The sequence below is a fragment of the Elgaria multicarinata genome, chromosome 15 (assembly GCF_023053635.1).
Source record: "Elgaria multicarinata webbii isolate HBS135686 ecotype San Diego chromosome 15, rElgMul1.1.pri, whole genome shotgun sequence".
Lineage (NCBI taxonomy): Eukaryota > Metazoa > Chordata > Lepidosauria > Squamata > Anguidae > Elgaria > Elgaria multicarinata.
Genome location: NC_086185.1, coordinates 11,870,232 through 11,882,569, shown reverse-complemented (window position 1 = coordinate 11,882,569; position 12,338 = coordinate 11,870,232). Strand labels below are relative to the sequence as shown.

Genomic DNA, 12,338 nt, shown 5'->3' with positions numbered 1-12,338 from the left:
TTCCTGTATTAATTCTGGGATCCGGATCTACACAAAACCAGATCAGACCAGATGCGAGGATTGCCAAAGTGAAATGGAGTCATGGATACATCAAATAAACAGTTTATTGAGTCTACACAGATAATAAATTGGTGCAGAAAGAAATGCAAAGATAGCTCACGTGTCCCTTCAGCTGATCGAAGGAGGTTTCTGTCATAGCTGACTGTGCTTCTGTCCGCACAGTGCACAGGGCATTGTCTCACAGACCTACAAATTCCTCCAGCCCAGCAGTGCACATTTCCCCCCGGAGCGAGACCACCAGCTTATATAACTATCTCCCATGTTCACAGGCTGGGAGATTTCTTGTGAGAACAGGGCTCCAGCTATCCAGCAAGAGAGGGGGAGTTTCTCAGCTTTTAAGTGAGGCAGGGCAAAACATTTATTCATTTATTTATTTATTTATTTATTTATTACATTTTTATGCCGCCCAATAGCCGAAGCTCTCTGGGCTGTTCACAAAAATTAAAACCATTAAGAACATAATAAAACATCCAACAATCTAAAAACCCGAATACAAAATACAATATAAAAAGCACAACCAGGATAAAACCACACAGCAGAAATTGATATAGGATTAAAATACAGAATAAAAACAGCAGAGTTTAAATTTAGGTGTTAAAATACTGAGAAAATAAAAAAGCCTTCAGCTGGCGACGAAAAGAATGCAGTGTAGGTGCCAGGCGGACCTCTCTGGGGAGCTCGTTCCACTGCGGAGAAAGCCCTCCTCCTTATCTTGGAGGCATAAAGGAATTCAGCAGAGGCCAAGCAGCTGCATGGTTATTCACAGGTGAAGCTGTAAATTACATTGTGTGAGAGGCCTACTTTGTTAACTACAAGTATGCCCGTATGCCCTCAGGCCACTGTATCGGACATAGCTGTGGGAACTCACTAAACTCCTTGCCATTATTCTGGTATCAAGCTCACTGCACTTCCATATTCACATCACCAAAGAGCGGCAGAACTCTGTTCACACATCCCCTAACAGGCACATATTTGTCTCCCACTGACGTCAGTGGTGAAGCCTCTGCTCCTCATGCAAACAGAGCAAACAAGCTGGCTGGGTTCAGTTGATCTCTGTATTGCCTGCTGTTACCTTTTTGGAATGCCAGCCATGTTGAAAGCTTGAGCAAAAAAAGTTCACTTTAAATGGGGTATGACTGATGATACCAGAAGAGTTATTCCAACCCTTAGCACTCCACTCCCCTGCTGAGATTGAGCTCTGTTTGTTTTATTTTAATCCAGGATTTGCTATCTCATATGCTACATGTAGATCCACACCAACGATATACTGCAGAACAAGTTCTTAAGCATTCATGGATAGCCTGTAGGGACCAGCTGCCACATTACCAGCTTACCAGGCAGGATGCACCACATCTTGTAAAGGTAAAACTAGTATCTTCTGCTCTGTCGATATCTGTGGGAGATCAGGGCCACAGCGAGACCTAAGGTTTGTCCTGGGATCATCCAGGGTTCACCCCTGCCTGAGCACTGGATCCCCTGTGTGTCACCTAGATGAACAGATTTGACCCCTGGATGATTGAGGGATACACCTTAGGTCTAGCTATGGCCCAGATGTGGTGGTGGTGGTGAGGAATGAGGATGTGATTATTTCTTTTGACTTCATTATTTTCCAGGGGGCCATGGCTGCCACATATTCTGCACTGAATAACAAGACATTTCAGCCTGTGTTGGAGCCTGTCGCAGCTTCCAGCTTAGCTCAACGGCGGAGTATGAAAAAGCTAACGTCAACAGACTTATAGTTCCACTGGGGCACTACACCAAAGTGGAGCAAGGGAAAAAAAATCCAATAAGTGGCTCTGTATCTGCCTGGCCTGTGATTTAAAAGGCATATACATGTCCCTCCTACACTACTTGAATTCTGTTGAAGAAAGAAAAGAAAAGAAACGTTCAGAGGTTCAGGGGGATTCATAATACGTTTTGTGGGAAGTGTCAGTGGTTCATAGAAGCAAAGCATCAGGGTACATCCCAGTGATCATGAGGAGTTTCTGTACGCAGTCCTATTGCATTATGTTAATACTTTTAAATACTGTATAGTTTTTGCCCAATTTATAAAGAAATGGTTTAGGGGACCATAGACACTGAAGTTGTAAATTGAAAACTGAAAAAAAAAGAAAAAGAGTCAGTGTTCAGTATTTTTGCTATCTGGCCTTATTGTAAAGAGAGAGAGAGAAATTCGACTTATGTGCTCTAGTTTTGTAAATGGGTCACTTTACCAATGGACTCCATTCACCCTAAGCTCATTGGTACAACAAGACAAGGCCAACCAAAAGTGATATGCTAGTGCAAAATGCACGAGTGCTAAAATGGAGGCCCTAGATCTGCCTGGTGCCAAGCAGTTGAAGAAAGTGTACAAAGAGAATCAGCCATGACCCTGCATTTGAATTATAGTGTGAAAGCCATCATTAGAACTATAGGACTGGGTGTGCTTTCATGTAAGGCCGTTGAATGGTGGTGGTGATGGTTGTGGTGGTGGTGATTAGGATAATAACCTGATATATAGATATATAAATATATATTAACATATGGCATCTCTATCATGGGAGGTTTTCAGGAAAAGGGTGAATAGGTGTCTGTTGTGTATGCGTTAGGTATAGAATAAGACATTTAGGTATAGAATATCCTAGGGCTGTGAGATGGTCTAGACAAGCCCCTTCCAACAGTATGACCCTTCTGTGATAAGGGAGTAAGTGTGTTCCATTTCCATAACATGGGCTGTACCCTTTTCATTTACCATAGAAGGGCTGATATTATGGCTGTTTCTACACCTGCCTTTTTCCAGCGATTGTCGTGGGATCATCCCTGTGCATGCAAATGGCACACAGGGGATCCCAGGAGCAGGCAGGGACAATTCCTCCATTTTCCTGGGATAATCCTTGGGTGTAGAAAGGTTCTGTATCTGCACTGAGATTCTGAATATAAGCCCTCAAAAGCGAGAACTGAAAGACTGGTATTACTTAATACAGGCAGTTTTGTGAATCTACCTTGGTAATCCACTGTGCTCTGTTATTGCTTTTCCCTCTTTCCTCCATGATTTGGTTACTATTTTGGCAGGGCTTTTTCATATTGGGGTAGCAGTTAATTCACCCTGAATTGTAAGATACTGATGTTTTTATCACATAACGTATTTCACAATGGTCTTTATTTATTCACACTTTATAGAAAAAAAAAGTTATATGATGTCATTTTTCAGACATTTTATAAAGATTTCAAAGGTAAATGCTAATATCCATGTCTTATTTTAAGTCCTCCTATAACTGCTGGATCTAAGCTTTGAAATGTGTTCTAGAACTTTTCTGATCCAAGCTGGATCAAAACTTGTCTCAGTGGGTTCTGGGGGAGAGAAAAATCTTGCTGCCATTTCTAGCTTCATGTGCCATAGCAGATGATAATTGCTGTGGTACTTCATAAGGAGAAGGCCAGTCTAGAATGTGACCTAGGAATATTTAGAGCAAATGCTTAAGTTAACTCATATTGGATCTGGGTAAATTGCAAATTGGTATGTTTTCTCAGAAGGATGTGATTTTTATAAAAGAAGCACATATCATTAAGCTTTAGCCTAGGCGGCATAATAATTCCCTGATATTTTGTTACAGAATCTGCAATGGCATAAGCCTCGAACCCAAAGAGGAAAAAACACCAATATTAGCTCCTTAGTTACTTTGTTACGAGGATGGATTATTATTGCTAATCAAAAACTTCATGTTGAAAGTATATAATCACCTACTTGATTTTGATTTCTTGGAATAACCACTAATGCACACAGGGAGAGAGCGAGAGCTTGTTGAATTACATGCAACGAAATACGCAGGGAAAAACCTTGCTGATATTTTGAGTATTATTAAATATCCTGGATTATTTTATTTTATACATTCATGAAATCATTTCAAGGAATATACCAGCCTTCCCCACCTGGAGTCCTATAGATGTATTGGACTATAACTCCCATTTTCCCAAGCCAGCATGGCCAATGTGAGTTGTATGTCCAACATGTCTAGAAAGGAAAGCTGGGACTATATGATAAACTAGCTTCTGACCATAATGCATATGAAAATATACTGCATTCCCCCCCCCATCCCAATGTCATTTTACTTTTTTTTTTAATCCCACCCTCCTCTTAAGGAGCTCAAGAGAGAGTATATATGGTATATGTTCCTCTTTATCCATATAGGAATGCTGCTTTGTGCCAGATCAGGCTTTCTGACCATCTAAACCAGTATTGTCTACTGTGACTGGGTCTTAGGCAGGGATCTTTCACAATACCTATTACCTGCTCTTTTTAACTGGAGGGTGAAACTCAGCAACTCTGAGCTAGAGTTGGTTTACATGCATCGTCTGGCATGAAGTCACCTAGCAGACTTTGTGGTTGAATGGTATTTGAACTCGAGATTCTCTAGTCCTAGTCTGACATTCTAACCAGTATGAATGTGAACACTAAACTTTCAAAATGTGCTGATGATTACTAATTAGCTAAGACCATGTGAAAGTGCAAGGCAAACTGATGCATCGAATAATACTGGAAGAACAGGATAACAGATGGATTTGCTTGGTCATGGCAAAATGGTTCACATTTGTAATTTTGATTACACAATGTCAAACAACAGAGGGCAGTATCTAACGGGGTGCAACCACTAATTTAAAATTATGTTGTGCTAGCATAAACCCCTTTTAGTGCAACATCTGTAGCCTTAGCTGGTGCATCGTGCAAGAGTAATTTATGCTAACAACATAATTTATGTTAGAGGTTGTGCCCTGTTGGATACCACCCCTTACGGATGGTTACCACAATAAAAAAGATCTTGGATATTGTATATAGTGCCACAAAAATGACAGCCATCCAAAGGCTAACCGGCTCTTTGGGTTGATTATTTCAGTATTCACGCTGGTGTTGGTTCCGGAGAATAAGAGTACATGATACAAGTGGGTTTTTTAAAAAAACAAATTCTGCTGGTGTTATAAGCATGTTGTAGGCAATTCGAAAGTGACACTGTTTAATAGCAACTTACTTTGCCAGAGCAAAGACAGTTAATGGAAATAAGTATTACTTAAGTCAGTTATCATAAATCGGTGCATCTTCTGACTTTAGTGATCTTCATATAATCCTGATAATTCCACTTTGGGGGTGGGGGGATATAGCGGAACAGGTAAAAGATACAGAGTGCCTTCCATTCATGGAAAAGTTAAATATTGCCATTTTGACTTTTTTACCATTTCAACAATAAATATAACAGAGACCTGCACCTGATGGAGCAGTTTCCAGCCCACACAAGCTTCTGCCACAATCTATTTGTTAGTCTTTAAGGCACAGCAAGACTCCTCATTATTCTCTGTGTGTGTGTTTTTGTTGCAACAAATGAACAAGGTATCCCCTTTGGGGGGAAATTCCTCTCCAGAGAGCACATGAATGAAAGTTAGGATCATAACTGTCAACTAGGATGGATGATCAGGGCATCCATCTAACTGTGTTATGTTGCCCTTCATCTTCACTGTCATAAGGAGAAGGAGTGACCAGGAGCGGTGTATGTGTTTTATCTTTCATTTCCTTATGCATCTAGGTTAGCCTGCTTACAGAACAGGGTTCAGTGCTGAACGGACATAGGTCTGATTTGAATAATACTGTGAATCGTCTTTCATTCTTATGCCTAAAGTATGAAGTGCCTTTTTCGAACGCTTGACAGGCAATTTTAAAGATGGCTGCACAAAGGAAATAGAACATTCAGAATATTCTCATTGGTTACCCTACATTAATAAATCTGAACAATCTTGCTCATGCCTTCCATGGTTCCCATAGTCTCTACTTTTCAAGTGGTCTAGAATCACCACTTTACCCTTCAGCGTGCATTTTGCTACACCAGGGGCTGGTTCACACTATTTATTGGCACTACCCAAGTATCTTGGGAAGTGCTCATGCGCAGATGCCGTGTATCACCACCATTAGGGAGCTGGGTGTATGGGTGACATGATATGCACAATCACAGCATCTCCTTCCTTGAGCTGCTGCCGTTGCGGAAATCACAACCGCTGTGTGTGTGGGTCCTTTGTGGTGAGGTCACTTCATACAAACTGCACCACCTCCTGGTTGCAAGTTCAGAAGTGGCCTTGTGTACTCCAAGGCACTCATATGAACTTGCTCTAATTGGGGGAAATTTGTTAAAGAGTTTTATGGATCAACTAATCCCTGTTAAAGTGATCTTGATTTTATAACTGTGAAAGTAGGTTTGTTTCCACCACTACCCTTCTAGAGTTTTGTCCTTTTATTTCCAATTGTATAATTGTTTTTTTTTTCTTAAATGTTGCTTCTCTAAAGATATTATTTCTTGAGAATCTTCATATGGAATTTTGACCAATGGTTAATTGGCGGGCCCATTGTTAAGGGCAGGGCTGTTGAGCACCGCTGCTGAGGATAGACTGGCAGGCTCATACTCAGTTGCAAAGGTGGAACCTCGAAGCAGTATTGCACGTTGTTCAAATGCAAAGAATTTCCACCTATGGCATGTGTGTATGAACACAAAGCTTTAACTCCGTCACCTGGGTGGGGGGGAATCATGGCTATGGCAAATTTGATGGATGATTACAAGACCCCACACAGTTTCTCAATAATATTCTTGATGTCTCTGAAGTCCTCTTTGCTCAACTACCTGTCAGGAATTAGGTAGGTTGTTGAAAACTGTTCCCTCCCTCCCTCAAGCTCTGGCCGACATTTCTCAGAAATCTGCATTTTAAAAAGTGCTGGCTGCAATTGACGTGGTGATCCGCTTGTCCAGGAAGCTGTTCTTAGGCAAGAGCCTCTTTGAAAACTTGTTCAGATATCAGATCGCGTGGATGCAACTTCTAGCATGTGGCTTCCTTGATTTATTACAAAAATGCTTTAGCTGGGGGGCAGGAGAGGGGAATTCCCTGAAAATGTAGGTAGCCATGTGAACGATCTTACGCGTACAACCTGTCAAGTATGCCAATTTACTGAACACTTTCCAGAAAACATAGTCCTATGCAAACCCACGTACGTTAGCTATTTAATGTGACTATTTCTTTGGGGCCAAATTATTGCTCTTAAGCGTGCATTATGTTTTATATTCCCAAATGTTAAATGTTAAACAGTTGTACACTTATAGGAGTAGTCAGTAGTCAGGAAACGTTGGAGTTGAAGCCCAAAACATCTGGAGATCTACTTTCTGCCCACACCCTGCACTAGGACACCAGAAACGAGTCTTTTGTATGAGCGACTGAGTTTGTTTTTTAAACCTCTCAAATGCAAGTGATCTAGCGAGTGCACACATCCTCAGAATGTGTCATATGAAGAGAAATAACTCCTGAGAAGTTTTGAGATGTCTTGAATAAACAAAATTGTACTTTAAAAGACGTCTATCTTTGATGTTGAAGCACTTGTGGAATATGTCCTACCCAAAAAAGGGCACTGTGCATGTATTTCTTTTAAGCGGGCATTTAAATAAAACTACTTTGTAAATTCCTCCTTTAAAAGTTCACTCCTAACTTTAGCGTTAGTTACAGGGATTATTTTTATTATGCTATCCAATAGGAGGTACATTTTTAGGCAAACCAATGTTACCTGTCTTTAGAATAGTCCTGTTGGTGAAAATCGGTGGTTGTGCCTGTACAGATCTATATTCAGTCTGGGCTTGACGGTATGCTCTCTTTCTGTGTTCGGTACTACGGAAAGTGACTACAGGCTGGTTATGGTTATGATGCTGTAGGAAAGTCTTCTCACAGGTCCCTCTGAAATGAATGGCAGTTGTGCGAGAATCCATCTGAATCCTTGCACAGTGCTTCTTTATTTCAGTGAAGCTTACACCGGAAAAACTTTCCAGTAGTTTTTAGATCCGCGTCTCCTATGTGGATTGAGGGACAGTTGCTCCCACCCTGCAGTATTGTTAAGGGATAAAGATAAAACTAACTATTTATGTTAATTAAAATAAGATGGAAATAGAGATACTGAGTAGCCTGAAACTAATAGATGAGTAATAAAACCTTATTAAACTAAAATCAAAAGCCATCTTCCTTTCTTTTTTTCCTTTGGGAAGATATAAGTAAATGCAGTTTTAAATTCTTAAATGGGCAGTTCCTTTAATGAGGCATGTATCCCGCAGCCTCTCCCCGCTCCCAAAATCTTGTACATCCTTTCCAGAAAGTTTTATTAAGCTGGGGTGGGTGGGTGTGTTTGGTTCGGTTGCTGAAGAAAGAAGCAGAAGCGCCATCTCCTTTCTGGATGGAAATGTTCAAATTATGGCGTGGGGTTTTTTCGTTTTGTTTTATGTTTGTTTTGGTGGTCATTTGCTTATGCTGCATTCTTCCAACTCTCCATGCACTTTGGCATTCTTGCACTGAGTGGTCTGGTTTTGACATTGCATAGCCAAGATACGTATGGGCCTTGTGTTACCACGTGCCACTCCTTCTCTGTCCGCATGGTGTGACTGAAGACTACCATAGTTGACTGTTGCGTCCAAAGTGGGAAAGCCAGGATCCACAGCAATGGTTTTTTAAGCTGGTTTCGCATCCTGATTTGTTCCCATTCTTGAAACTGTAATCTCTGGCCTTAGCTAGACCTAAGGTTTATCCCGGGGTCATCCCTGTCTATGTAAATGACACACAGGATATCCCGGGAGCAGGCAGGGACCACCCCAGGATAAACCTTAGGTCTAGCTAAGGCCTCAGTCTTTGAACATAATAGTTAACTGTGGTTAATTAACTGAGGAAGGCTTCAATTGTGGCATGCCATAGAGGGAAGGTTGGGGTGTGTATGCATATGGTTTGTATATTTCTCAGCTGAGTTATGCTGTGTCTGAACCGGATCATTGACTAGTTTACATTTTTAAAACTGTTCTGGCATGTGACTGGCTGTGACTCTCAAAACCACGAAAACGTTAGGAGAAAACCCAATTGTGCAATTTATAATTACCGTATTTCTTCGATTGTAAGACGCCATCGATTGTAAGATGCACACTAATTTCAATACCACCAACAAGAGGAAAAAAAACCTAAGACACACCCGCGATTCTAAGACGCACCCTGTTTTTAGAGATGTTTATATGGGGGAAAAAGTGCATCTTAGAATTGAAGAAATACGGTACATGCTGTTTGGGGTGCAACACTTCCTAAAGATTTAAAATCACACACAACAGTCTCATTTACCACATCAACCCTGTTGTCAATATTGTAACTCATTTCTCAGAACATTGTGGATTTGTATCATATTGTATTTATTCCATTCAGTTTTTTCTTTTTTTCCTTCCTTTTTTTTTAAAAAAAAAAATATTTTCTTTAAGGCTCTGTATATATTGACATTAAAGTTTGCATTGTACTACATTCTCTTAAGGGTGTATCCAGTATTGTATTACGTAGTATGTTGTTCTTTGCACCCATGCTGCTAAAAATGGTGTGCGCTCTCTCTCTCTCTCTCTCTCTCATGATAGATGCCAAAGACAACCTAGAAACGTGTATATATTGGTTTTGTTGAAAGTCTATAAGGAGCATCTTCAAATTAAAAGGTCTATGGGTACTAGAATAAAAAAAGTAAATTCATAAGGCTTTTAAAGTGACAAAACTTTGATCATTTGTAGTTCTGGAGCGTTCCAAAGCAAAACGTGTGTTTTAAATGTTTATATTTATTTATAGTAGTATCTGTGAAGGAAGGCTGGGGTCAACCCAACCGTCCTGCTGGGTAGGCCTCCAGACCAAACATCCAACTCCCCGGTTAGCCCCCACCCTAACCCTGCCCAAGCCAGCCCTTTGGGAAATAAAGCACTCACACATGTTTAAGGACTGAAGCAAGTTTATTAAAAGGTCTAGACTTACACGTAAGTCTTCAGTCGGACACAGAAATAACACAGACAACAAAACACTAAAAAGTGGGAGGGGGAAGTTGGGACAATACTTTAAGAACAGGCTTTACACAGGAAATGGATTAACAGGTTAAAAACACACTTCACGACAAACCATTTCCCAACAGTTCCACACAGCAATCACTAAGACTCTAACCCAACCCAAAACCATGCCCTTAGGCAAGCAGATTCCCCTGGAACCTCCAGACACTTGAACATAAGAAACCTAACTGAAGACCAAGCGTTCACCCAGCTCACCGGGAATCTCCCATATTACGCACGCACAAATCCGGGGAAGATGTCTGGCCCCTGGTTGCCCACTCCTTTATCTCTTCTCAGACTCGGAAGCCTCATGACTCACGCTAGCCAATCCCTGGCTCCTCGTGGATCCTTGGCCCTCCCTCCCTTGCCAAGCCGTTTCCCAGCTGACCCCGATCACCCCCCCAATTAGCGCAGCCTTGGCTACTGGAGCTAAACTAATAACTCACACAGGTGTTGCTCCCACAAGACAAGGAGGGCTTGACACCCCTCTGATCTTCCTCCTCCCGGTCCGGAGGCTGAAGCCAAACTGAGCAAAACTAATGGGGCAGGACTACCGCCATGTTGGCCCTCCTTCACAGTATGTATGGGCCGCCTTTTTGAACATAGTCCTTTTGAGGCAGTTCACAACAAACAAAATCATAATACACAAAACCACACAGCAGCATAGAATTCAACTATAACTTACATGTTAGTTTACAATATTAACGTTCTTAAACAAATATGAATGCCCGATCCTGAAGTGGGTCATTAATTTTAAAACCGCTTTTGAGAATGCACCCCGGAATAAATGGCTTTTTAAGACCTGTTTTAGAACTGGCAGTGTTGTAGCTGCATGTACTACAATGGAGTGGGAGATGTGAAATCTGGGCTGCTGCTGAAAAGGCTCCATCTCTTGTGCCCACCAACCCATCAGCTTGTACTGGTGGACTTTAATGGTCAGGCAGGCTCAGATGGGTATATGCAGTCCTTCAAATTATTATTATTATTATTTATTTATATAGCACCATCGATGTACATGGTGCTGTACAGATAACACAGTAAATAGCAAGACCCTGCCGCATAAACTGGTCCCAAAGCCTTTAGAGCTTCACAAGACAAAACCAGCACTTGAAGTGGCTCTGGGAATGCACTGGCAGTCAGTGCAGCTGATAAAAATTGGGGTTATATGTTCCATTCACTTGCCCCCCTTCAACATCAAGGCGACTGCTTTGTGTAGCAACTGAAGCTTCCAGGTAGTCTGAGAGACTGGGTTGTTGAACTGTGGGTTGTTGTGTTGTCTGAACCCAGCTGTGCTAAGAATCTATGGTTTGTAACCACAAACAACCCATGAAGAGAATCCATGGTTGGGTTGTGAACTTTGGGTTGTTTGTGATTAACAAGTCATGGTTTGTTATGGCTGTGTTCAGACAACATAGCAACCCATGGCTCAACAAGCCAGTTCAATGACAACCTACGTTCAACTCATGTTCAACTTGTGAGTGTGGGTTATCAAGTGTGAATGAATCACAACCTGGAGGTGCAGGTTGTTCTCTGCCTGGTACCTCCAGATGCAACTACTATCATCCCCAATCAGCATGCTCATTGACTGGGGGTTGTATTCCAGCTCATTTAGAGAGCACCAGGTTGAGAAAAGCGTGGGACAGAGCATGAACAACCAAGGCAATATCTGACCTCTCTAAATAGGGTTGGAGTTGTCATAGCAGCCCTGTGCCACCACCACCACCTTCACTTCTACAACTAGGACTGAGTTCAGAAGAATCCCTCGAACTCTAAATTTGGTCCTTTGGAGGAAGTGCAGACTAATAGAATCTCTCCATGTCTGGATTCAGTTTCAACTTGTTTGAACTCATTGATCTCAAGATTATCTCCAGGCATCAGTTCAGGATTTCCACAACCTCCCTGGGACTTGCTGAGGGAAATTATAGAGCTGGGTGTCATACACATATTGGTAATACTGCAGCTCAACTCTCCAGATGACTGCACCCATAGTTCCAATTTAAATATTAAATAGCATGGGCACAATATAGAATCTTGAGGTATCCCATAAACCAATTGCCATCAGGTGGAACAGACGTCCTCCGGCACCATGTTTGAGATCAATCTGCTAGGATAGGTTGGAGCCATGCAATACAGTTCCCCCCTTCACAAGACCATCTCAATGGGACAGTCCAGATGGTCAGGGGTATCAAAAGCCGATGAGGGATCCAAAAGAATGAACCAGTTGTGTTCCCCCTGTTCAGTTCCTGCCATAAGCTTTTGTGGATGGCTGTTTCCATCTCAAACCCAGGCCAGAACCTTGTTCCAAAAAGACAGGTAAGTGTCAAGATGAGACTTCTCAACAACAACAACAAAATCTAGTCAGAGCATGATTTCTTTAACAAAGGCCATACCACTGCCTCCTTC

General features: G+C 41.7%; 1 protein-coding gene across 2 annotated transcripts in view; it reads left to right on the top strand.

The window, feature by feature from the left end:
- RPS6KA6 (ribosomal protein S6 kinase A6) overlaps positions 1-3,277 on the top strand; it is a 63,776-nt gene extending 60,499 nt beyond the window's left edge. For both annotated transcript variants that reach the window (XM_063141639.1, XM_063141640.1), the window contains 2 exons: positions 1,282-1,422; positions 1,674-3,277. In XM_063141639.1, the coding sequence (XP_062997709.1) occupies positions 1,282-1,422; positions 1,674-1,799 (267 nt within the window). In that variant the 3' untranslated portion in view covers positions 1,800-3,277. The remainder of the gene's footprint in view (positions 1-1,281; positions 1,423-1,673) is intronic.
- Positions 3,278-12,338: the final 9,061 nt, after the last annotated feature.